A 26,629-nucleotide genomic window follows, 5' to 3' on the forward strand; every position below is an offset into this window, starting at 1 on the left:
CCTCTGTTGGACATAAGTTTCTAGGTGAAGGTCTTCTAACATAGGATGAAGATATATGGGTTTAAAGGGCAATCCTTCTTGGCTCCTTTTGAGGAATAATGCATGTAGAGAGAGAACACTTGATTTGAAATGTAACAATGATATACATTGCATAATCCATTTATTTGCAAATTCCAGATAACTCAGAATATTCTCAATAAAAATACCACTTTAATTTATTATAGACCTTACACGGGTCAATTTTCAACGCCATAAAAATCTAGATTTAAAGTGAGAATTCGTTAATAAAGTACCTTTATTATATTGATGCCTATTGGAGTTTCTTTTCCCCTATTGATTTTTTTTTCTTCTTTTTTTTTTGGGTAATTAAAGAGATTAGGACGTTTGAACTAACAGAAGAAATGGACAAATTTTTTGAATATAAGGTAATTTTCAACGCCACCCCTGAGGTTTTCAATTTATCAGTTACATCCCTGTAATTACAAATGACAGTTAAATGGTAAACAAGTAAAAAAAAATTGAAGGACAAAAATGCCCCTGAATGAAAACCCCCATCTTGATCATCAAACCCCTCCTATTTTGTCATTTGTTCATTTCGTGTCGAATGGACAAAACAAGGGCAGTGGGCTATGGGCCTAAGAACGGAAAATCTTATAGCCCATTTTGATTCTATTATTGACCTATCTGAAACCATGGTTCTTGATTGGGAGATGAATAACACTACAAAAAAATAGACAATGTCAATATTCAGTATTACTTTACTTGCTATTTTGTCTGGAATGAAAGAAATGATGCTGTCTTCTTGGGAAAGTTGCCAAACTTAGAAAAGGATACTCAATGCCATAACTAGATGGGTGGGGGAGCTACAATTGATATCGTTTTGGACTATTCAGCCTGATAATAGTGAAGTGATTTCGAATTTCTACTGTGAAAACTTCAACATTTGTATATGTGAAAACATATCTTACCTATATTGATATGTGCAAGGGTTCATAAGCCAGGGTTAGACGGAGCAGCTTGGAGTGTTTGGAATCATATGGAACGGGAGGAGAATACAATACCTAAATAAAGGTATCATTAACAAGGGGACAAGGGCACAAACGATAATTTATGAGATTCGAGAAGGCATCAGGGTCATTGGGCAATGGCAAATGACACCACAAGAAATCTAGTGCAATGATGTGGAACTAATAGATCTATAACAAGGGATGAAGAATTTTAATTGGTCCTTAAACATCAAACCCTTGTTGTTTGATTTTAAATCCCCAACCCTCCTGAAATTCCTTGAATACTAACTTAGCAGATATGAATCCCCACAAACAAGGGGATTGAAGTAAAAAAAAACTGCTTCAACTGCCAAAGGAGAATAGGATTTTGGGAGGTTTTCAAGAGGACTATGGCAGCTGAGGAATTTCTTTTTGAACAGGAGAATGGAGTTGGTTTGGGTTGGCTCTTGATTAGTTGAGTCAAGTTGAATCTGTTGTTAGATGGGATTTAGTTGCAGAAAGGATTCCTTATCCTTGAAGCAGTTTCAGTATGTGATACTCTGTAAACCTCCAAGATGATTTCACGCAATCTTTGGAGTTTTGAATTAATTGTCACCCCCCCAATCGACAAATGAAAGCCTCCGTAAATTTGAAATTTTATCCACCCAAAATCACGATTGATGATAAAAAAGATATTTATGAAATATAGAGGTTCACCTTTTTACATTAAAAACGTGAATATGTAGATTTATGGGTAAGGGGTGAAATCCAGAGATTTAAAAAAAGCTATACATTTGCACATTCACAAAAATCATGTTTATCAAATAATTTTTTAGAATGAATCCACATATTTCATTCCACAACCAAACATTTAATTTTATAAATTATGATTCTATAGATTTGAAATTTCTAGATATTTGAAACTCGAAATCCGTAATCTTTCATGTAACCAAACAGAGGTCCCTTAAATGGCACGGATTTAAATGGAAATATTTATTAAGAAATATTGCATCAAGTCAACATCCATGTGTTAATTATCTCTTCTCAATCCTTATACTTTTTTTTCTTCATTTCATCGCATTCTTGTTCCAGAAATTTTGGAAGTTTTGAATTAATTGTCACCCACCACACAATCGTGCACAAAAATGAAAGCCTTTTCCCTGTTAAATTTGAAATTTTATCCACACCAAAATCACGATAGATGATAAAAAAGAGAGGGGTTTTACAATAGTTGAGCTACTCTCTTTTAGGATTAGAGTGATCAATTATACGCAATCAAACAAAAAATACGAAAGAAAAAGACACGAATTTTACCTTTGCTTACCTCTTCACAATTGTAAAGGATAAGTCTCTGAATTCAAATTCAAATCCCTAACTTACTTTTTTACAATTGTAAATGATAAGTCTCTGAATTCGAATTCAAATTCAAATCCACCGTAACTAGCTCTATCATCGATTTATCTTATCTCCAACCGATCAAAAGAACGGTGGATTTGAATCTAAATCTGAATCGGACTATCGATTAATCTTGATCGTTGCAGATTCGATCAATCGAGGAAGGGAATTCAGATAAGATCAATTGAGGACTTACCTTGAGTTCTTGATCGATTGGAGATAAGATCAATAGAGGATAGAGTTACTTACGGTGGATTTGAATTTAGAGACTTATCCTTTAATTTTGATCGGTTGGAGATAAGATCAATCGAGATCGATGATAGAGCTAGTTAAGGTGGATTTGAATTTAAATTTGAATTCAGAGACTTATCCTTTACAACAATATTTTTCTTAAAAAGACTATTATAGATATTCTCTTATGTTATAAGAGTGCACTTAGAAATCCTAAGCGACAGTTATTTATGGGCCCAAGCCAAACTGTTTGTTAATGTCTGAGTAAAATAAATGCTGAGTGAAAGAAAATAATTCAGAAGCCCATCATCTCATGTCTCTCAATCGATGTATTCTCGGATTCTTGGCTGAGAAATCTGCAGAGATTGCCATGGGAAAGAAGCGGAAGATAGTGAAGCTGGGGGCTTATCAAACCCCCATTACTAATACAGTTAGAATGTGGAGATAATATTGAAATTTCTTAAATTAAATAACAAACAGTGTTAGTAATAGAGGGTGAAATTGATAAATTGAAACCCTCAAGGGGTGGCATTAATTTTAAGAGAAACCTAGGGGGCGGCCCTGAAAAATATGACTGAATTATCACCAACGTCTGCTCTCAAATCTCATTAGTGTTGATTCTGAGAGAAGGAGACAGAAGACATAAACACAGTAGGGAACTGCTCTTTATTAGGCCATTTTCTTCCAAAGATAGAGGGTCCTACAAAGTGCACCCACACATACACATTCAATACAGTGCTCTCCTTTCCTCTTTTTCAGTGTTTGATTCCAAAAATAGTTACTCCATCACCATGTCCTTTTCCCTTCAAGAATCCAATGCAACCCCACTTTCTCTATCCTCTGAATTCAAGGTAAATAGGCTTCTTTGTTTGGTTGTAGTTCTTTACCAAACATTTCAGTGATTTTCTTCTCAGAATGAAAATCACTGTCCTTAGAATTAGCTCCATGGCCCATTTCTTGTGAGAGCAGAACTGGTAACTTCATTTTCCAAAGATTCATTGGTGGATGAGCCACCATGAAAAACCCAATAACCAAATTCAAAGAATTCTACTTCTATGGGTGAGCCAAAAGAGGTAGCCTAGCTACCTGGCCCCATTTTCAACTCAGCTTTCAGACATCACCAGAAATACTACAAATCTACCATTTACTAGCAACTTTCCTCTGGATCATTGGTGTGGAACCCACTCTGTTTATTCCATCGTACGGCATCTGTGATTCCACGTGAGAGTGAGTCATTCCAAATCATATCATGGTGAGACATTAAACCATAAATACATACTCATGGTACTGTCTACTATGATCTACTGTTTAACTTTAGCTGGCCCTGTTTATATATTGGTTCGTCACAGGCTCAACAGTTGAGTAGTTCTCACTTCCATTTAATATTTTGCATAGAAGCGTTCTGATATGGAATTAGAAAACTCAGTCGTCTTCTTCCTCCAATGCAGAATTTATGGTCCTCACCCTCCTGTCATCTAGTTCAGAAAAATGAATGACTAGCATCAACCATTTATCTTCTTTTATTTGACTTCACTCAACAAAATAAGCAGAGGAAAAAAGGTCGAATTGTTGATATGGGTACCATTGTAAGCAAGAAGAAGGGCAGCAGCTGCACATGTGAGGAGATCGAGTACATGCGCTTAAGGGACAAGATAAAGCTCTTGCAAGATGATTTTCATGAGATAAAGCGTTTGAGAGAGATGGAATGTCAAACCCATAGGCAACAGGTGAGAATCTTTGAAAGGAGGGAAGCACAGTGGAAGCGTGAGAGGAAGAAGTTGAGAGATGAGGTGAGGAAGTTAAGAAAGGAATTGGTAGCAAAAGATGAGGAGATTTTTGCACAAGGGATGATGGAGAAGTTTGCAGGGATTAATAATATTGAGAAAGGGTGCTGTCAATGGCAACTAATGCTGCAGGAAAGTAACTTGGTTGAGCACTTCAGGGAAGAACAAGCCTGTCGTGATGAAGCTGTGGAGAGATGGAAAAGACTCTACCTTTCTATCAAAACTGAACTTGACACTCTCATTCACAGAGCTCATCAAGGTTATACCTCTCTTTCAATTTCTGGGTTTTTATTTGATTTGTTCAGCTTAGAATTGGAAGTTAATGGTGTTTGGACAATTAAATTGTACAGGAGATGGACTGTACTTGGGTGAAGAAGATGACACCATGGAAGTGCTGAAGAGGGAACTGAAAAGCAAGGAAGAAACAATCCAAGAATTTAAAGCTAGAGTAGCTACCATGGAGAAGGAAGCAGTGAATAAGGAAAGGGAGATCGACATACTGAGGCAGAGCCTGCGAATTATGAGCAGCACCAAGAATAAGAAAAAGGGGTGACCCATGCAACTAAGGGTCTCCCATTCGAAGCTTGAACATGTAAACTAGATTGAATATAATTAGAGCTTGTAATCTACATATAATTTGGTTTCTAGTGTCTGGATATAATAATGAGCATCTGTGGAGAATTTGATCAAGCAAAAAAGAAGAAAAACATACATGTATGTCAAAGACAAACACCTTCTCCTCCATTGATTTTAACTAGAAAATCTGATTTCTGACTCCCTCAATTTGGAAAAAGAATGAGAAAGACTGGTCAACAATCACGTAGATTCAACTACTTAGATATGCAAAACAAGTAGCTTTGAGATCAGAAATCAGCTGCCAGAGAGGACTTTTTCAGGGTTTCAGAGTTTGTTTCAGAGTTTCTGTAGTTGTAAATGCATAGGAAAAAGAATGATGGACAAACATAAAGTGCTTATTCTCCCAGTTATAAGCCTTGTTCTCCCACTTTAGTCTTGTCTTCTTTCCAAGCAAAATTTTGAGCTCCTCGATCAGAGAACCTTTGAGTACCATCTACAGCATGAGTTATATTTCTTCAAAGCCTTATCTCTGTCTGCAAAGTAGCATTATCAGGAATCTTTGAATTACTCACAGACACATGAGTCCATTTGAAAACAGAGAACAGCAGAGGAAGTTGACAAAGAATATAATCACCTCAAGCATTACACTTTTCCTTCTTCCAGTGAATGGATACCCTTCAGAGCATATGTACTGACAAGGTACATATGTCTAATTAATTCGCATTTTAAATAAGGATTATTGGGTTTCCAAAAAAAAAAAATAATGAGGATTACTGTTTCTAAATAAGGTTTGTATCTGTCTACAAAATGTCACCAAAAAGGGGATCATCAAATATAATTATTAAAACAAGCACATGAAACATAAATAAATCAAATGCACTACAAAAGTTTAAGGGGTAGTTTGCTGATACATGCCCCAAGTTCCATAATCACCACCAAGCTTGCAGAAGAGCATCAAAAACAGGAGATAAGAAGAGCATCGACGAGATGAAAATTCTTAGTTGCATAAATCAAAATCAGAATTCAAACACCCGATGAGCTAATGAGGAAAAATGTGACATTTGTACCTTTAAGAGGGTTTTGTGGATAACCTGAGAGAGGCTACAGAGAGAGGTTTAGCCATTTAGTTCACCACAACCACAACTAGGAAGATCTAGCTCAAAAATCCACAACCGCAACTAGGAAGATCCTGCTCAACTGAGCCTTGTGAGTTAAGACTTGCAACTAGGAAGATCTAGCTCAAAAATCCACAACTGCAACTAGGAAGATCCTGCTCAACTGAGCCTGGTGAGTTAAGACTTGCAACTAGGAAGATCTAGCTCAAAAATCCTGGCAATGGTTTAGACTTCAAAGGCCAGAGCGAGTTAAGACCTGCAAGTAGGTTTCAATATTGTAGGGTGAACAAGGGTTGATTGCAGTGGCAATAAGTAGGTACTAAGGGAAAAGCACAATGTAGCTGACTTGGATCTCTTATGTGCTCACCATAAATGCTATGTTGTTATCAATTAAAAGGGAAGGAAATCTCTTAATTGGCAACAATAAGTAGGTACTAAGGGAAAAATCGCATACTAAAGAGGGAAATCTTGGAACAAAACTGAGACCAGAGATAGTGGTGTAATGTGCAATAAAAGCTAGAGAAAAAAGAACTAGGGTAGCTACCCAACATTATCTTCTTGCAAGGGTTGCTTGTATTTGCAATTCCTAACCATGATATCCAAAATGTGATGCAGTAACATTGTAGATGACTAGATAATATGCAATGCTTTTTCTCACAATGCGTTTTTTTTTCTAGTGATTATTAGTGGATACTGACTATTGAATACTAGAGCTACCTTCCTATAAGTGTGCAGGGGATCCCAGAGACTGCCTCCATGGACTGGAATTCATGAATCAGGAGTTTCAAGTAAAGAAGCCAATGCAAATTGTTTTTTCCAATTTATAGTGGAGGTCTTTAATTTGTACAATGAACATATCATATTGCCATCAATGTCTCATTGATAAGCTTGGGAAAACAAAAAGTCCTTGTCATTTACAATCAAACTTGGTGTTGATACGAAATCCTGCTCGTCATTTACAATCAAACTTGGTGTTGATACGAAATCCTACTCGTCCCTTCCTTGCAAAGTACCTGCAAAACACGTGCTCAAGTCAGTAACAATGAGATATGTACTCAACTACTCAATAGAAAATTCAAGTTATTGATCACACAGAATATGAATACTTACTACATGAAGCCTGCCTGAGGTGCTTATATAGCTTTAGATATCAAAGTTAGACTCCGAATATAACTCTAAGAAGAGTTGTATTAGGAAAGTAACTCTAAGCAGAGTTCTTTACCTGACTTATCCTTCTAGGTAGTTGACAAGTAGTTAACTATATTGAAACCGCTGGTCAGACCAATCAGGATAGAATGACTATTGTAGTCATTAACACTTGGAAATGAGGAGTGTCTTAATAAACACATACCTATGCAGCAGTCCAATTAAGGAAAGTCTTTGGACAGAACCCATGTTGGAACTTAGAAAAATTTGGTCTTCTCTTACTATCCAGATGATGAAAACCATGAAGGATCATTGCAATTCAGAGAAGAAGATTTGATCCTCTTCATGGGCCCATGCATGCTCATCTTGGTTTTCTTTTGATTAGACCGAGTTGCTAATCACAAAGGCTATTCACATTCTGTTTTGCAGTTCCGGTAAAAAAAAACCTCTTCAAAGTCTTTTTTTTTTTTTTTTTTATTTTATTATTTTTACCTGTGGGCTCCACTATAGGGTATTTCATTTGCTTAATTGCTTTTTCAGTTAAGAAGATATATGAAACAATTTTAGATATTTCGCCGGGTTTTAGAATTTCTGCCACGGCTAAATAAATAACGGCTCTTAGGTACTCAACGTCCACTTTCTCTAGAATTCAAAATTCAATTTATATCTCACTAGTTATTTATTCTCTCTTAAACTCTTCTCCTCTTCTATAATTTTCTACATCTATTCTTGTTGGATTTTACTCTGTTCCTCTTCAAAATCAGATTGTGCTTCCCAAAGTAACCAAGTAATGGCTGTTGATCGTGGAATTTTTGGGAAGAATAAGAAGAGTCTATCATGCCTGTCATTGATTGTTCTATTGTTCGTCTTCCAATCCTTCTCATGTGAAGGGTTTGATGGGTTTCAGATCATTCAATCTGAATATCAAGCACTTATAGCCTTCAAACAAGAACTTATTGATCCTAGTGGGATTTTGCAGAGTTGGAACGACAGCAATGGAACTTGTTCAGGAGGCTGGATTGGAATCAAGTGCTTCAGAGGACAGGTTATATCAATCCAGCTCCCAGGGAAAGGATTGGGTGGAAGAATCTCTGAGAAAATCGGTCAATTCAGTGCACTCAAAATTTTAAGCCTCCATGATAACAGCATTGGTGGAGAAATTCCTTCTTCCCTCGGATTGCTTGATAATCTTAGAAATGTGTTTCTCTTCAACAACAAACTATCAGGTTCAATACCTTCATCACTTGGTACTTGTCATTTTCTTAAGATTCTTGATATTAGCAATAATTTGCTTACTGGTTCCCTACCTCTTGCTATTGCTAATTCCTCTTCTCTGACTTTACTGGCTCTCCAATATAACAACCTTTCCGGTTCTATTCCTGATAATTGGGATAAATCTTGTAATCTTCAGAAGTTAATTCTTGACCATAATTCCTTCTCCAATTCAATACCTGTGTCTTTGATCAACTTGATTAAGTTAAAAAACATTTTTCTTAATCATAATCAGATAGATGGAATCATACCCATTGAAATTGGAAGTCTTTCAGAACTCAAAATACTAGATTTATCACAAAATAGACTCACAGGAGGCATTCCAGTTTCTCTTACTAATCTGACTAGCCTAATTTCTTTCAATGTGTCGTACAATGAACTTTCTGGTCCCGTTCCCTTTCTCTTGTCTAAGAAGTTCAATTCAACCTCTTTCATTGGGAATCTTCAGCTTTGTGGTTATAACGTTTCAACCCCTTGTCCTTTTGCTCCACCAGCTCTACTTGCTCCACCTCCGTCACAGGTTATTATGAGAAACCCCAAACCCAAAGTAGGTATTAAAGGTATATCACTCATAATATTGGCCATCGTTACGGCAGTTTTGGTAGTTTTGGTAGTTTTGGTAGTTTTGTTCCTGTTATATATGGTCAGGAAAAAGGCTAAAACGGCTAAAACGGCTGTCACAATTGGAGGGGAATTAGTTCACTTTGATGGACAATTGATGTTCACAGCTAATGATTTATGTGCAAAAACTGATGGGATAAAGCAATGTACCTATGGGACTACATATAAGGTGACATTGGAGGATGGGAGTGAAGTTACAATAATTAGCTTGGAAAAGATTGTAGAGAATAAAAGAGAATTTGAAATGGAAATGACTGCACTGGGAAAGATTCGACATCCGAATCTTTTGGCTCTGAGGGCTTATTATTTGGGATCCAGAGGAAAGAAACTTCTTGTGTTTGATTTCATGCCTAAAGGGAGTCTTAAAGCATTCTTCCATGGTATGCTCCCTTTTACTAGTGATATTTTTTTCCTACTTGTTGACAGTTATTATATAATCCCCTATCTGATCATTTTTTAAAATATATGAGCAGCTCGAAGACCGAACACAGTTGATTTTCAAACAAGGATGAACATAATGATAGGTATAGCAAGAGGCTTAAAGTACCTCCACATAGAGAAGAATATGGTGCATGGGAACCTGACATCAAGCACCATACTGGTGGATGATAACTACAATTCCAAGATTGCAGACTATGGCCTCTCTCAGCTTATCACTACTGATGGCAATTCAAATGCGATGGATGCTGCTGATGTGCAATGTTATCATGCACCTGAGCTCTCAAAACTCAACATGGCCAATACAGAACTCAACATGGCCAATGCAAAGACAGACATCTACAGCCTTGGGGTTATCATGATTGAGCTTCTTACCGGGAGTCGACCAGAGGACACAATGAATGGTGTAGACTTACTTCAGTGGGTGAAATCGAAAGTTAAGAAGGATTGGACTGATGATGTCTTTGATAAAGAGCTCATGGGGGACCCATCAATAAATACTAATGGGTTGGTCAGCCCCTTAAAATTGGCTTTGCATTGTGTTAAAAGTAAACCAGCTAAAAGGCCGGATGACGTTCAATACGTACTCGACCAATTGGAAGGAATAAAACTAGAATTATGTTGGCTATAAGATAAACAGTCCATTAGAAATTAGTTTTATTATTCTGTAATTGTGTAATTAATGGGTTTAGATGTAGTAGGTTTGAAAGATTATTCAGACGAATTCAATATTAGAAGGTAACCTTACCTACTTCCTCTTATGATGATAACAATTCACATGAATGAGGAGAATCCAGTTTAATCTTCTTGTTTAAGAACTTATGCCCAGTGGAAGTTTGGATACTCTACTTCATCTTATGCAGTTCATGGAGTGTGCCCAAAATCGAGATCTGCAACTTATTTGGTATTTTACCCCTTTCTCATCAAGTTGCTAATGCAGATCTGTATAAATGTACTGTTCATGTTCCTAGAGTTTTTTTTTTTTCTTTCTTTTTTTTGTGTCTATGTTGAACAAATCTTTTGATCTAAAGGATTACTATTACTGTTATTTTTTGTCCTTATTATTTCAATACTAATCATTTTGGTTCAAATGAAATTTAATCTTGAGATCGGAAAAACCAAGGTATTGTTTTTGCTATTTCAAGCTAGGATGGAATGACAGCATATTGGTGAGATTTTTTTTTCTTTAACCATTTTATTTTTTTCTTACATTAAGACTTAACAAGCATGAACTCAATCTCTTTCTTTCTTGTGGTTTAACTCAAATACTCTGGTGGATGAATGCTTTTCTTTGGCAAGAGAAAGCTACTTATGAAGCCAAATCTGCAAAAAGGTAAGAGTATGAAAAGAGTATGTTAGTGTACGACAAGAAACAGGTTAAAAAGCTTTGCGGTTGCCCAGTGTGTGTGTTAGATTCCTGGACCTTGCTCACTTATGTCTGTTTGATGGTGATGAGGAGCCTGAGAGGTCAGGATCTGAAGTGCATGATGATGAGGAGAGGAGGAGGATGAAATTCCAGATGTATTTTTTAGCTTGTTTATAATACCATGTAGGTCATGTTGCTTGACAAAAGTATCCTATGAGATTCCTTCATAAATTCTTGAAATTGAAAGAGTTGTAGTCTATTCTCTGTCTTATAATGAGTTGAAGGTTCGGAAATTTTGAAATGCTCCCCCTGTAATTTTTTGTACTTTCAACTGTGGTTCATGGAGTCATCAAAATAGGTTCTCTGATCATGACAGTATGAAATCTTAGACGGAGAAGAAAATCAAAACGGAGATGTGAGAAGAGTGGACAAGCCCACACATGTGAAGCCTTTGTGATCATTAATTTCCTCTATTAGAAGTCCTATAGTACTTCCTAGAGATTTTTGTCAGGGAGATTATTAGGTTCTTCAGTTAGTCATTGTTTACAGTTTAGAGATGGATGATTATGCATGAGATACCCCTGCTTTTTAATCTTGTGATCAGAATGCATGGCCAATATTTGAATCACTCCATTGCTTTTGTTTTCATTGCTTGTTTTTCCCCCTGGAATATTCAATTGCTCAAGGCTAACATTTGGTTCACTTTGGTTATAGATCATTTTTTTTACTGCTCAGTCGATTAGAGCTTCCTAAGGGAATCTCAGCAATTTCAATGGCCAATTCCCAATGTGATGCTTTTTCTTTAATTCCTCTACTAATAGCATTCCTATATAAATTGATTAATTTAAAGAGTAGTTAAGGAGCATTTGGCTAAGTGGATCCAGGCTAATCCTATATGTGTACTGTGTAGCAGTAGCAACGAATCAACTTGGCATCTTTTTGCTGATTGCCCTTGGTCTCGGAGAGCTTGGGCTACAGGACCGTTAGAGCTACGAATGAAAAAGATACCCCAAATGGAGTTTATAAATCTTTGTCTTTATTTTCAATCACAGTTGGATAAACCTCTCTTAGGCTGGCTTATGTCTATTTTCATAATCACTTGCTACAATATTTGAAAGGTCAGAAATGCGGTAGTATTTCAAAACACACAACCTAATCTTCTTGCTGCCATGAATTACCTTAATAACTGGATTAAAGATTTGAACTTATAACCCCCCACAATGTAGAGGAAACCCAACCTCTAAGGCTCGCCCATGCTCTAACTATCCATGTATTTGCAGAATCTCCAGTGAATTGCCACTTAATACTGACACTCTGTTAATATGTGCAGGATCATTTAATTTCGAACATCGATAAATGAGATGCTGCTGGGGCTTAATAGGCAAAAACACACAATGGGTGGGTGCAGTAGGAATTTTCTAAGATGAAGAGGCTGTAACTAGAGGAATCCTTGTAGGACTAATCCAGGGACTAAGATCGGCCCAAAATAAAGGCACGAAGATTACAACCATCAGGAGTAACTACTCTCTACTCGAAGATTGGATCCCAATTACTAGGAAAGCTTGGCCAGTCTCAGCTGCTAACAAATTACTCAATCTTGCCATGCAAATTGACAATATCCAAATAACAAGGTTTAAGAGCCTCCACACTCAATCATGGCTCCTCAACCTGGCTCAAAACATCTCTTCTCAACGACCATCCGATTACTTACCAAAAAAAAAAAAAAACGACCATCCGACTGGGTCACTCTGACCCAACAGGATCTTTGTAATTGTAAGAACTGATGTTTCGTCACTCTATTTCTATCATAAAATATATATATATATATATACTTAAAGCCTTTGCATTTAATACTTGCAGATTTGTAACTACTTGGGTACAGATCTCATCTTTCAATTGGCACCACCAAGATAGAGTCTCTTACTTTGTATCTCTGTCTCTTACCATTGGTTTCATTGACAAGATGATTCCAGTTCAAGAGGTCAGTCTCTGAACCAGTGTTTCATCTTCACGACAAATACCATAGAGTAGATTGAATGAGATTTTCCTTGGGTCATTCAAGTCGACCAATTAGTGGATGGTACAGGCTAATCCCCACACCCCCATCCAGATGAAGATCAGTGATCTGCTGGTACTCATCAATCTTCAAAACCAGATACAAGAATTCGGATCACACGTAACAATAATCCATGTCCACCTCACAACCTTTGATATGCATCCCACATTTAGCAGCAAACGGAATCCAATTCTTTAAGTAAAGGTGATAAATCTATCAAATCATATGAAGCATCACCATGGGGATTCAAGGAGAATTGCCCTGCAAACTAGAGAAGTTTTCAAACAAATTAATCACTTAACATTTAGGATTCAACTGAAATATAATACAGGATTCCTCAAATTACATTTCTAACATTTTGCAGTGCTGAATCAAGACTTCTAAATTAGAATCTCCCACAATGAATGGTAAACCAACATCCACACCCTTCCATAGAACTGTACACTAGAAAATAATACAGAAGAAAACTCAAACCCAGGAACTGTCACTCCAGACACGCCTTGAAAGAAGTCCCCCATGCTCACTAATACTACCCCTCAACCTGTAGAAGGCTAGTTTGCTACGGACTGTCCTTAGGGGGCCTGATCTGTTGCTGTGTCTCATTGATAATGGTCCTCCTTCCCCAGTGAAACTAGAAGTTGAAAGTGGCCTGTTATCTATCCCTTCAAGCGAACCTGAACTGTGCTCCATTGTTACGAAGGAAGAAGCATAACCATACTTTAAGTGAGGAGTAATCCCACCGGCATTCCACCAATTGCTATCAGAAGGGCCTGGATCTCCCTTAAACTCACATTCACGATCAGATGACTCCTTCAAACTACAGCAATCCACACAGGTCTCATCCATGTCATTGTAGATGAGTTTCAGTGCCTGCACAACTTCACCCATGAAAGGCCTCTGAGCCACCTCTGGATGTACACAAATTGAAGCTATGGCAGCCACCTTTGCCATATCATTGAAGTCATAGTTTCCATGCAAGGAAGGATCCACCAACTGCTCTAGACCTTCCCTACTTGTCAGTAGTGACCGGGCCCATGTAACAAGGTTCTCCTGTCCTGGAGGCTGAGACATGTCTACAGGCTTTCTTCCTGAAAGAAGCTCCAGCAGCACAACCCCGTAACTATAGACATCACTCTTCACAAGTAGATGCCCCGTCATTGCATATTCAGGAGCAACATACCTGCAGGTTTGTGAATTTTCTCTTTTTAAGAAGCGAAAAAGGAGAGCAGGTATATTGGTATTGTAAATCAAAATGAAAAGGTAAGAAGATAACAAGGGATCTAAGATCCCACATTATAGTAGTTATGAGAATGGCTCACTTACCCAAAAGTTCCCATAACCCGAGTGGAAATATGTTGATTTCCCTCAGTTGCTTCTCTTGCCATACCAAAATCTGAGACCTTGGGGGTGAAGTCATCTTCCAAGAGAATATTACTGGCCTTAAAATCCCGGTGAATGACACGAGGATTAGAATCCTCATGAAGATATGCCAGACCTCTTGCCGCACCAAGGGCAATTTTCAACCGAGCATCCCAATCAAGAGGCCCTTTAATCTTGTCAATACCTAAACCAAATCCACAAATCATTTACAGGACCACATGCCATGCAAAAAACATTTACAGAAGGTTATGTATATATCGTACCGTGCAAGTGGGACTCAACACTCCCATTAGGAACAAGCTCATATACCAAGCAGCGGGTGTGCTCTTCAATGCATATACCAATCAGCTTGACGAGGTTACGGTGATGCAATCGGCTTAGCATCTCAATTTCTCCAATGAACTCACGGTCTCCATTCTCGCTACCACTTGTCAGCAACTTGATTGCAACTTCAGTTCCATCTTCCATGTTCCCATGGTAAACACATCCAAATCCCCCTTTACCCAAAATTCTCTTAGAGCTAAACTTTTCTGTAGCCTTCTCAAGATCAGCAAGACTAAATGTCTCAACAGAGAGTAGGAGAGTAGCCATGGTGGAAACAAGAGATACCGATGCTGAGGTTACCATACTACTGGATACATTGGACTTGATGCCTGCAATCAAAATACTAATTTAGCGATGCTAATTTTGTTTATAGAACCAATCAAAATTGGGAGTCTACATGACCAGTCAGCCAATCAGAAATTCAGAGCTTCTGGAGAAAAGAGGAAAAACAAATCAAATTCAATATAGGGAAGAAAAATCAAGGTTTTTAAGATCAATATTGGGAAACATATTAGAAAGGTGACTTGAAGAAACATCTTGGATATGTATCAGAGAAACACTGAGAGATATAACCACACTCAGATTACACATGGATACATGTAAAACCAGTAGTTTAAGCAAAGTAGATTTGAACAAATAATATATAAGGTGTTCCCAGTGCATGGGGCTCCAGCTACTGTGACGTCTGGTGAGGGGTATAATGTACAGTCTTACCCTGCTTTCACAGAGAGGCCATTCTAGAAATGGACCCCTACATAGAGCAACCTCACCATTTCCCTCCCCCGCCTCCCTGGGCGGCAGCCACCTTGATACAGTGACTCACAATCATGTCAGAAGAATTCTGCGGTGACAAGCTCTCTCCATCCATGACATACCTCCAAGAAAAAGAATTAAAAAAAAAAAACAGATTTGTTAAGCAGAAGAAAGCGCCTATGAGGTTGTAGTATACTTGTGATTCTAAATAAATTCCTATACAAAGATTCTAAGGTAGAAAACAAGATCAGAAACTCAGACAGATCTGTTCTTGTTCCGGTAACTTTTCAGGATGAATACACAACTTCAGAGTTCAGAAATAGGCTGGTACTGATCCACTGCCACTGACTTGAGATGGCTTTGTTTCACTTTCACAGGAAAAGGACTAAGGGAACTTCCTTTCTATAGTGGTTTTGTTAACTGAACTAACACTACATGACAAGAAAGTCCCTAATGAACCTAGTTTTTTGTCAGGAGTGAACTTCACTGACAGAACAGCTGAATGGCTTAGGACGGATTAAGAACCACAAACATGCTCCAGAATAGCTCCCAACCTCAGGTTATCTGCCAGACTACCCGACAATAAGGGGAACTCAAAGTACCATATTTCTTTAGGAAGCTGTTGATTGGACAGAAATGCAAGGAAGTGTAAAATAGTAACTACCACTTGCAATTTCCCCTTGTTTCATTGGTGGAAGTATAAATCATATATCCAGAATTTCTCAAAGGTGCAGCAGTTTCCACTGTCAATACTTTTCAACTTCTATTTTTCCTCCTTAATTAAACAATATTTGTGACAGGTTAAGCTTCACATCATTTTAATCGTCCAAACACTCATTAGACAAAACTCCTCACACACACCCCCAAAGGAATTTCTCTTCTTCTTCTTTTTTTTTTTTTTTTTTTTTTTCTTTCTCCCAGTTTTATGTAATTTTCATCTCCATTATTTCCATCCAGCCAGATGCATCCTTGGGGAAGAACCCAAGAACAGCAGAGTGGGGTAATAGAATTTGCAAAAGAGAGTGAAACGTGGCCACCCAGGCAGTGGCAACATGATCTATATCCTTGCAGCAGACACATTAATAGGGATTTCTGGGCAGAACTGCAGAACTTCAATTAAGGTTTGACAAGGTACTGATAGAGGTGGAGAATGACATGAAAGAATGGCAGGAAGGAAGCTCTGCCATAAACCAAATGGAGTTTGTAAGACACTCATAAGAAGTGCATTCCCCAGTTCCATGTTATCTTGGACCATCCATTAAAGGTTCGGATCCTCTCACTAGAGCTGTCCAGGATGAATGTGTTACGACCATAACCACTCCAAAATAATTGTGAGGCTGGCAGGTAAAGCCCTCTCAGCTCAGAGATACATCTTTTGAAACTACCCATTTTCATTTGACTGGAATTTAGGGAGGAATTAAACAGTCAGTTTTACACCTTTCAGTCATCCAATTTCATATCAATCAAAAGGTATTCTTTTCCTTCCCATTACTTTGGCAATACATACAGAAAGAAAAACTCAGCGGTGTCCCACTAAATGGGGTCAGTTACATGGATCGTTGCCCTCCATGAGACATATAAAACTTGTGATAATTCAAATGGCAAAAATTTTCTATTGAAAGGTGTTAGAAAATAAGCATTAAATAATCAGAACAGCAGCTGAACTTGAACAAAGAAAACAGAGAAGAAGAAGAGAAGAGAGATGAAGAACTAGTAGAAGAGGCTTGTGATTCTTGCTTGAAGAGTCTAGAATCATAGAGTCCTTTTATTATAGCTTCTAATGAATCTAATACAACTTGAGAGACAAGTAATTGTCCTCTAGAAAAAAGGAAACAAAAAATTACAGCTTTAGTAACTTCCTAGCTCCTAAAATAGAAAGTTATGAAAATAGAAACTACCACCCAAATAGAAACTATGCTTTTTAGAAACTATCAAAACTTATGTAGAAAGACTCCTATATTAAAAATAGAAACTCTGCTTTTTTACTGTTCACGTGAATAGTAACACAGTTTTTACTGTTCACGTGAACAGTAAAATAGTTCAGACTTGCATATACTTAAACACTCCCCTCAAGATGGAGTGTACACCAAGAAAACTTCAGCTTGCACAATAAGAATAAACTTGAAAGGTAGCACCAATCTTGAATCATGTAGTAATGGCAGACGTTGATAAACACTGAGAAAACTTCACTCAGGAGATAATCAACACCAATTTAAAAAAAAACTTTAATTCTTCATGTCGAAAGAACCATCCAATAATGAAAACAATCGACGATGTTGAAGACGAACAAAGTCCATAAGTATAGCAGGATCAAAGATACTATCCACATAACGCCGGTAGTAGGGAGAAATATCCACACTAAATCTTCAAAATTGTAATTCCAAAGTCCATATAAATGCTTTGCAAGAAGCCAAGTAGTAGGTAGGCAAAAAGCACCATCCACATAATGCCGGTAGTAGGGAGAAATATCCACGCTAAATCTTCAAAAATGCAACTCCAATGACCATATAAATGCTTCACAAGAAGGCAAGTAATAGGTAAAGTATGGGTAGGTAAAAGGCAATATTAAATACTGTGGACCAAGTAGGTAGGTAAAAAACAGTATAGGTTCCTGTGGACCAAGTAGGTAAGGTAGTATGGGTTACTACGGACCAAATAGGTAGGTAAAAGACAGTATGAGTTACTATGGACCAAGTAAGGTAAAAGACAATATGGGTAATTGCGGACCAAGTAGGTAAAGTAAAAGACAGTGTAGATTACTGCGGACCAAGTAGGTAAGGTAGTATGGGTTACTACGGACCAAGTAGTTAGGTAAAGGACAATACAGGTAAAGATAGGTAATGATATTGTTGTAGAATGCCATAAGTTGAGGGCAAAGATCTTCACAAATAATATCCATCAGCACATCTTGAGTAGATATAGAATAAGGTACCATTCTCCCCCTCACGTGTAGCATTACACGTGGACAATTAATGATGACCAGTGACAAGCATCTTAAGTATGAACACAAAAGAAACCCAAGAAGGAAAAGTAGCAGCCACATAGCAGTGTATTATTCACCAATAAAGTTGATCAAGCAGCAGAAAATCGTCTCACAGGACAAAGTCTTGTGCACCAAGGGGGAAAAAAATTATGGACCACCGCTAACCCTAGGTAGGAGCAAATTAGATCAAGAAAAAAAATATATTGAATCAGCTTGGAATCTCAAAATTGTAGTAGTCATTGCAGCAATCCACTCGAAAGAAGTGCAATAATAGTTGTTGCAGTAGCAGATAATATCAGATCTCGAACCATAGCAGCAAAGTTGTGCTAGATTTGAAACTCTAACAGATCTTGATATGATGGAAAAGTAGTCCTCTAGGTCTTTGTAGAAGTATTAGATAAAAAAAGGCTAAACTTGATTCTGAAATAAACAATAGAAGTGGTAGTAAAGCAAGACAGTAGCAGCAGAATTTTTCAGAACAGGAAAATTCAATGAAACAGGGGTTCTAGTATACGACTTGCAGCAGAACTTATAGCGCAAACAATGGAAGACAATACTTAGGTCTTGCAATCCGAATTATGGGCATATCTTCGCAAGAATCAAGAGGAATCCCAAGACATCAGTATAGTGCAGATTGAAATTCAGATTTGCACAAAAAAAAAACAGGGTAGTAGCAGCCTCAATTGAATCAAATAGGTAGATAGACATATCCCCAGAAAGGTTGGGGCCTTTTTGTAGTATTAATACAAAGATACTTGGTGCTTTAAAAGTCAAAGGACAGCCATTCACAATTACTGCAGCGAAGGTTGGGGCTGCCCTAGATTAAAAAAAAATTATAAAAAAAATTATTTAAAAAAAAAAAAAAAAACAAAACAAAACTGGGCAACCAAGAGAGAGAAAACAGTCCTAGGTTGATTAAACTTGCTCTGATGCCATGTTAGAAAACAAGCATTAAATAATCAAAAACAGCAGCTGAACTTGAACAAAGAAAAAAGAGAAGAAGAAGAAGAAGAGAAGAGAGATGAAGAACTAGTAGAAGAGGCTTGTGATTCTTGCTTGAAGAGTCTAGAATCATAGAGCCCTTTTATTTATAGCTTCTAATGAATCTAATACAACTTGAGAGACAAGTAATTGTCCTCTAGAGAAAAGGAAACAAAAAATTACAGCTTTAGTAACTTCCTAACTCCTAAAATAGAAAGTTATGAAAATATAAACTACCACCCAAATAGAAACTATGCTTTTTAGAAACTATCAAAACTTATGTAGAAAGACTCCTACATTAGAAATAGAAACTATGCAGTTTTTACTGTTCACGTGAATAGTAACACAGTTTTTACTGTTCACGTGAACAGTAACATGAACAATAAAATAGTCCAGACTAGCATATACTTCAACAAAAGGTTATAATCAGTAGGTAATACAACTAGTCTCATGAATCTAAATGCCAAAAAAAATTCTATTGAGAGGTTATAATTAACAAGTAATAAAATAGTCTCATGGAGACTAACTCACCCGTCGACAAATTGGAGCTACCAGCTTACAAGAAGCTGGCCAAGTGTTGGCCATCCTATTCCCCTCAATATGAAATCCTATTTTCTTACAAAGCCTTGCTCTATGCTTATGTATTCTACTTGCTGCCTCCTCCACAACCCTCCTACTCTGAAAACCACCCCCCCCCCCCCCCCCACAAACCTCCTCTGGACAAATTGGAGCTACCAGCTTACAAGAAGCTGGCAAAGTGTTGCCATCCTATCCCACTACCACTAGCATAAGCCTCAATATGAAATCCTGTTTTCTTGCTAAGCCTTGCTCTATGCTTATGTCCTCCACAAAACACCCACTCTCAACCACCCCCCCCCCCCCCCCCAAAAAAAAAAAATTTGTCCCCCATACTCGATGAGTTGATTACCCCTCTTTTTTTATTTGAAACTGCAAGTTCAACCATCTTTATAATAGAAGAATTCATTCTCAAGAAATAATAGAAATTATCACAGCAGCTGTTAAAACAAGTGATTCCTAACCATAACAAGCTCTACCACTAATAGAATAGTTGGATAAAAATAACATCATACCAGGTTTTTTAATTACAGAGGATGTCACTGCAGGACCAGAAGTTGCAGATGTCCTTCCAACTTTCTTGCATTTCAAGAGGATGGAAAACATGCCAAGGCATACCAAGAAGAGAACGCATGCAGAGAAAGCAATAATGCCAATGGTTCTCACATTCATCTTCTGATTCTTGCCATGAATATCTGCCATGATAGGGTTTTTATGGTCTCCACTTCCAACAGGACCGTGGGAGTCCTCCAATGGTGGTGAAGAGGGAAGCCCTGACAGTGAAATTTTCAGAGAGTAAACTATGACAGACCCAAAGAAGGATCATCAAAGGAGGAACAGAAAAGGTTAAGGGAGTAAAGGTTATTACCAGGATACCTGATGTATATTACATCATAATCACCAAAAAGAGTTGCATTTATGTGCATTTTTTTTTGCCAAAATCTGTCATTATTTAGTGCAGCAGTAGTGCTATCAAACTTCTCTCCTAGTGGAACCAAGTTAATGTCTACCACCGTTTTCCCTTGATCTTGAACATCAACACTAGCACCCATTATCTTTACTTGATTTTGTTTCAGATAAGTGCCTGCTGCAACCTCAATCTCTAGTTCTACGACAAGAGGGAAAAATTCATATGGAGATATGCCTAGACGAAGTTCAACTTTCATAGGCAATACACAGCCACAAGGTGAACCAAATGGAGTTGAAGTAAAAGGCTCCGTACAAATGATTTCATCACAGCCTGCTGCATTCCAATGTCCAAATAATTGCTAATTAAATCAAAGATAAAAAGAAACCGACAACGATACAATACTAAAACTAAGACAGCTAACGAACTCAAACAAGATTTTTAAAACATCCCCACCTGAAACAGTAGATGGAGATGGTGAGACAGCAATAGGTCTCTCCTGATGATGATAGTGATGTTGATGATGACGATGAGGTCTCAGTGACTGACTACTGCTAGGACTGATTACGGGGCCTGAAAGAGATGGATTTATCATTAAGAGACAACTAAAACACAAGAGCATGGAGTAAAGAGTTTGATCATAACACAAAACCTCTATATGTTGGAGAAGGGGCAGGTGAAGATGATGGTCCAAAAGAGTGTTCAACTCTCCATCGTTGGAGTGCATTTGGTATAGCAAATTCCAGGTTTGATGGCAACACTCTTCCTGCAAAAAAATTAAGATAAGCCTCAGATATTATCTTCAATGATAGATTTCAGATCTTCAGCCAAATGTATGCGAAGAAGCTAGACCAACACCTTGAATTGCTTGTATTACTGCTGGAATATGCAAGGAGGATCGCCCTTTAGAATACAAGAATGAGCCTGAGTTGTCAGATGAATATTCTCTTCGTAAAAGAAATTGTTAATGAAAAGATGCCACGGAGAACAATGAAGGTTAAAACTATTAAAGAGATCGACAGAATAGATCGCACAAGCTAACAGGCAGTTTATACAGAAAAGATAAAAACCCATACTATATACTCCAAATAGGAGAAAATTTGAAAACCCTTAAACTGATTACTGGAATGGTATAAAGAATTAATAACTTTATGCTTGCCTAAGTTCCTATTATGTTTTTACTTTAATATTGTTGTTAGGTTATTCTTATTATAATTGTTGTTGTTGGAATGGTATAAAGAATTAAAACCTTTATGCTTGCCTAATTTTCCTATTCTATTTTTACTTTAAGTTGTTGTTATGTTATTATTATTATAATTGTTGTTGTCATTTCCAAAGTTTCTACTTTTACTTAGTATTATTAATTTTGTTTTTGTTGTTACTACATATTATTAAAGGCAGGCCATCTCCCACTAACCAAACAATTCATATGGAACGATAATAGGAGGCTATGTAAAAAACATGGATCTTACCCTGCTCCTCTGATATTTTTCTCATCGACAGTGGTCGGGTTGGCTGCATTGAAGGTGACAAGTTTATATGTAGTAGCGGATACCCTACAGAAGAAAAACAATATTATTAGCATCCTTAAGTGTGGGGAAAGGGGAAGCAAACTCCACTACTCAACACCATGAAAATTAGAAAAGACCTAAGACCCCAAGAATCTTGTAGCAAGAGCATATAAATAATATTATAATACTTCACAAAAGCAGTCATCTCCAAAACAGAGACATGATCTCAAAAGCCCTTGTTTTGCCAAATCATCCACCACACCATCAGCTGCTTTTGGATTCCATTGGTAACTAAAATGCATATCTGAAGCCAAAAGCAAACCCAAATTATATAGTAGTGCCATAAATATTCAAGTGAGTTTCGTACTCATGTGAATATTCATACCCATCAATTCACATGATAAGAGCAGTGGCACAGGGTTTGCTACTATTCTTTCAATCTAAATAGCATTTAGGAATAAATCCATCATCTGTGTATACACATCCATAGACCTGCATTACCGGATAATTTAAAAAGCGTCTTTGCAATAGTCGTCAGATACTAGTCAGCCTCTATTTAAAACACCACAACCATTGGACTTGGTAAATTTCTGACTTCCCATAGGGTGATAGTGGAACCATTTTGGGTCAATCTATATTCATCCACAGAAAATCATAGTCGGCTTTCTTTCAGGGAAAAGATCTCAAAGCTAGCAGCTTCAAGAGTACCATAATTGATTTATAAAATTATCTTCCCCACATTCTCCCTTTCTATCCTCTTCTATAACATTCCCTCCCCCCCCCCCCAAAAAAAAAAAGCATGCATGTGTGCGGATCTGCTTCTGCACAACAATGACACATTTCTTCCCCCTTAGACTTCTACACAAAATTTTCATGGAAAGAGAAAGCAGTGAAACAATTCAATCCACCAAGGCACTTGAAACTATGATGCCAGGCCATTCTTTGATTCAATAAAACAAATTGAACTAATTGTACAGGAAGAAATGTACTTAATACCAGGAGAGAAGGCCTTTGTTAAGGAATACTTCATCCAATAATCTTTTCACCCTAGCAACTAGCAACATTGGTTCTTTCCCTCTGCAAGTGATAAGTATCATCTCCCCACCCATATAATGTATTAAAATGTCAAAAGTATCTCATAAATATTTTAGTGATTATTGGAATTGGTGAAAATAAAATGTAAGCTCTTTGTATTGGAATTCTGGAAACCTACATTCATGTATGCAACTGTTTGTCAAAACATGGTCCTTTCGATTGGAAGAGTTGTACAATATAGTCTACCAACTTATTATCTACTAATGGCTACGGGTCACAGACTGTAGGCAACCAATTCAATCAGTTTGGGTTAAAGTTAAGGAGGAGGAGGGAAAAAAGGAGGGGGGGGGGGGTTGTGGCAAAAATTAATGTATGGAGTTAGGATTGCTCATGCTATGGTTAAGAATGAGGCAATTGGTATGACCTGTGTTTCATTGCAGGTTCTTAAGGTCAATTATCGGTACGAAGAATTAACTCACTTGATAGTTCGGAAACAGTATGCAGCCCCGTCTCTAAGATTTCATCGTGAAATGATTGGTTTAAACAGGTGAGGCTGCGAATAACGGTCCTTAAAAAGTTCAGATTTTACCATTGCAAAATATAGCAAAGGACTAAGTCACCAACTCTGTTATCAGCAAAGGAGAAACATCATTTCTGCACCAAGTTCAGACACAGGTAAATTAATGCAATACAGCAAGAACTAATAAGCTTCTCCGAATCGTGAGAAGGATATTTTCATGAAGGCAATGAAAACAATTAGGACAATCATGCCACTATCTCAAGTTGCATTTGCAAAGTTGGTTGACTTAACTTCATATTTCAAAATTTTATCTCGCTTAAACTTCATATGAACTGTTTAACAAGATGCTCCCAAACAGGCTAAATTGTATTTTGGCCCATTTTTGCCTAATGCTTTGTATTTCTTTGTGTGCCCTTCTAGCTTTGTTGCAAGGCCTGGTATCAACGTGTTGAATATGGAGCCTTCTTGGTTCTCTTTGTATTTCCCTCCCGCTTCTTTCATTTGGTAATGAACTTTTTTCATTCACCCAACAAAAAAATAAAACATCTGCCGCAAATAACTAATAATTCTCCACATGTTCATAGCAAACTCTCCCGGAAGTTTCTGACTCAAATCAGGACCAATGACACAGCACCTCAGACGAACCTAATCTAATGTAAGTCTAACCTACCAGCACTCATCAGACAGGGAAATCGCTTATCAAGGCACCACAAACTGAAAAGGACTTCAGCTCTTCCAAAGTGTAATGCAGTTCTTGCAATACCCAATTGGCTTCTTTTCTACTTCTAAAGCAAATCTATACCAAAAGCGAACTCCACAGACAACAAGCGGATACAGTAAATGGGCAATTAATGTTAGAAACAACTGCACAGAACGAATGCCTAAGAATTCAAAAAAGAAAATGTTAGCAAGACAAGCACATCAGCAACTGTACCGGAGCCAGAATAAATAAAATTGAACAGAGGAAGCAGGAGCATCATCAGTAACTGCATCTTCGTTTCTCAAATTTGAGTTCATTTCAGATAAAACCACAGAACTTAAACCCAAATGCGACGAACTGGAAATGAAGACACTCGAAGAAGTCCCCATAAAACCCATTCCATCGTCCCAAACCTTCATACCCCTCCACCTCCAAGCTGAACGATTGCATGATGCCTGCGACCACAGGGACACTAAAAAGCCATGTAGTCATGGAATACTGGCTCTAGAAGACCAATGCTGGTGACGTTGCAGATCCATGAAACACAAGAAAGCTTCCAGAAAGAATATTTAGGTTTAGTTCTAGTGAGACAACAGCAGATACGGTGTCAGGAAGAAAAAGCGAAAGAGACAAGAGGGAAAAGCTATAGATCTTGACGAAGTACCTCGAAGCAAACGAGTGAGAGAGTAAGAACAAAGTTTTGTGAGAAAATAAGATTAACTAGTGAGCACCAACTGCAGAGCAATAGGGTAGAGGCAAGACAACCAGCACCAGCACAGAAGAGAGAGATAGAACCTGAAGAACAACCAGAGGGGGTCGAATGGCAAGAAACTACCATTTCTAGTCTCACTCTGTTACTGCTTGCTTTTTATTAGATTTTGCATTTAGGCTCCTTGATTTTAGCATTTTCTCCAAAAAGGCCTTGTTTTTTGTTTTTTATTATTATTTGAGAATTTCTAGCGCCACGCTAAAGCAAAACAAAGAAGAAAGATTTTTGCCTTTCTCATTTTTTTATATTTTATTTTACCTTTTGCAATTTTTTAGATTATATTTATTTTGGCTCGTTGTTGAATGTAGTCAAAAAGATTCAAGATCTTTGAAATATTAAAAAAGTGAATCAATAATTCAGCAGGGAACACCGAACCCCGCTTAAAGACTCATGGGCCCACTTCACATTCACGTGCAAAAAAGACAGAGAGACCCTTGGCCCATTCGAGTGTTCTTCAAATCAATCACAATGACTCAGGGCCAGCATAAACCGGATTTTGCTTGGGTCCTGCGCAATAAATACGCAGGACCATCAAGCCATTTATTTTGGGTGGTGGGATAGGAATTTCGACCTCGACCGTCGAAATTCAACTGTCGAGATCGAAATTTCGGCTTGATGATCCTGCGCATTAAATGCGCAGGATCCAAGCTTTTTCGCATAAACCCAAGGGATGGAGAGTCCAGCCATTAGAGAAGAACAATTTGTTCCATTGACACTTTTCAATCTCACATAAGAGATAGATAGAACCCACATGAAATTTACGAGATTTTTATTTATTATTTTTTTCAATATTTATAAGTGCATCAATATTTATAAGGCATCCACTGTTGGATTATTTTATTATATTTTAGTTAAATTACTTCAATAATTTTTTTAATAGAACAATTACTTCAATAATTAGTTCAATTCAATTATACAAATATATAATTTTTTATTTGTAATTAATTTAATAATTAATAAAATAACCAATTATATTATTATTTTATGAAAAGAATGACATACAAAATAGAGAAATACCTATTACTTAAATAATTATTTCAATATAATGTTAGAAAAAATAATTAGTTCAGCAATTAAATTGAAAAGTAAAAAAATCAATTGGTTTTTGCCTTTGTGGTTTTCTAAGTTATCTGAAAATAATACTAGAAGAATTGAGAGAATTTAGGAAAAATTCAACATGTACTTTTGCAAATTTTAGCTAAAT

At 37.2% G+C, this 26,629-nt stretch overlaps 2 protein-coding genes and 1 pseudogene across 6 annotated transcripts; 2 read left to right on the forward strand and 1 right to left on the reverse strand.

The window, feature by feature from the left end:
• Positions 1 to 3,952: 3,952 nt before the first annotated feature.
• LOC149009874 (uncharacterized) lies at positions 3,953 to 5,891 on the forward strand. The gene is made up of 2 exons (XM_089162301.1): positions 3,953 to 4,655; positions 4,747 to 5,891. Exons 1-2 carry the CDS (start codon positions 4,187 to 4,189, stop codon positions 4,947 to 4,949), a joined length of 672 nt encoding a protein of 223 aa, XP_089018427.1. The 5' UTR covers positions 3,953 to 4,186; the 3' UTR covers positions 4,950 to 5,891.
• A 2,132-nt stretch (positions 5,892 to 8,023) lies between these two features.
• On the forward strand, positions 8,024 to 10,195 carry LOC149009875 (putative leucine-rich repeat receptor-like protein kinase IMK3 pseudogene; annotated as a pseudogene).
• Positions 10,196 to 13,155: 2,960 nt separating this feature from the next.
• LOC149009876 (receptor-like serine/threonine-protein kinase ALE2) lies at positions 13,156 to 25,480 on the reverse strand. 5 transcript variants are annotated; one of them, XM_089161470.1, is made up of 11 exons: positions 23,916 to 24,884; positions 23,398 to 23,478; positions 22,363 to 22,446; positions 21,749 to 21,814; positions 21,543 to 21,656; positions 21,347 to 21,463; positions 20,852 to 21,226; positions 20,499 to 20,756; positions 14,630 to 15,019; positions 14,310 to 14,550; positions 13,156 to 14,166 (listed from the first exon to the last, which is right to left on the reverse strand). In XM_089161470.1, exons 2-11 carry the CDS (start codon positions 23,429 to 23,431, stop codon positions 13,455 to 13,457), a joined length of 2,391 nt encoding a protein of 796 aa, XP_089017596.1. In that variant the 5' UTR covers positions 23,432 to 23,478; positions 23,916 to 24,884; the 3' UTR covers positions 13,156 to 13,454. The 5 variants fall into 5 exon arrangements, with proteins under 5 accessions (XP_089017596.1, XP_089017593.1, XP_089017591.1 ...); XM_089161467.1 differs by lacking the exons at positions 23,398 to 23,478; positions 23,916 to 24,884 and adding exons at positions 24,891 to 25,209; positions 25,321 to 25,480 and having other exon boundaries at positions 13,157 to 14,166; XM_089161465.1 differs by lacking the exons at positions 23,398 to 23,478; positions 23,916 to 24,884 and adding an exon at positions 24,891 to 25,480 and having other exon boundaries at positions 13,157 to 14,166.
• Positions 25,481 to 26,629: the final 1,149 nt, after the last annotated feature.

Source organism: Hakea prostrata, chromosome 7 (assembly GCF_041222555.1).
Source record: "Hakea prostrata isolate BN-2017 chromosome 7, UWA_Hpros_2, whole genome shotgun sequence".
Classification (NCBI taxonomy): domain Eukaryota; kingdom Viridiplantae; phylum Streptophyta; class Magnoliopsida; order Proteales; family Proteaceae; genus Hakea; species Hakea prostrata.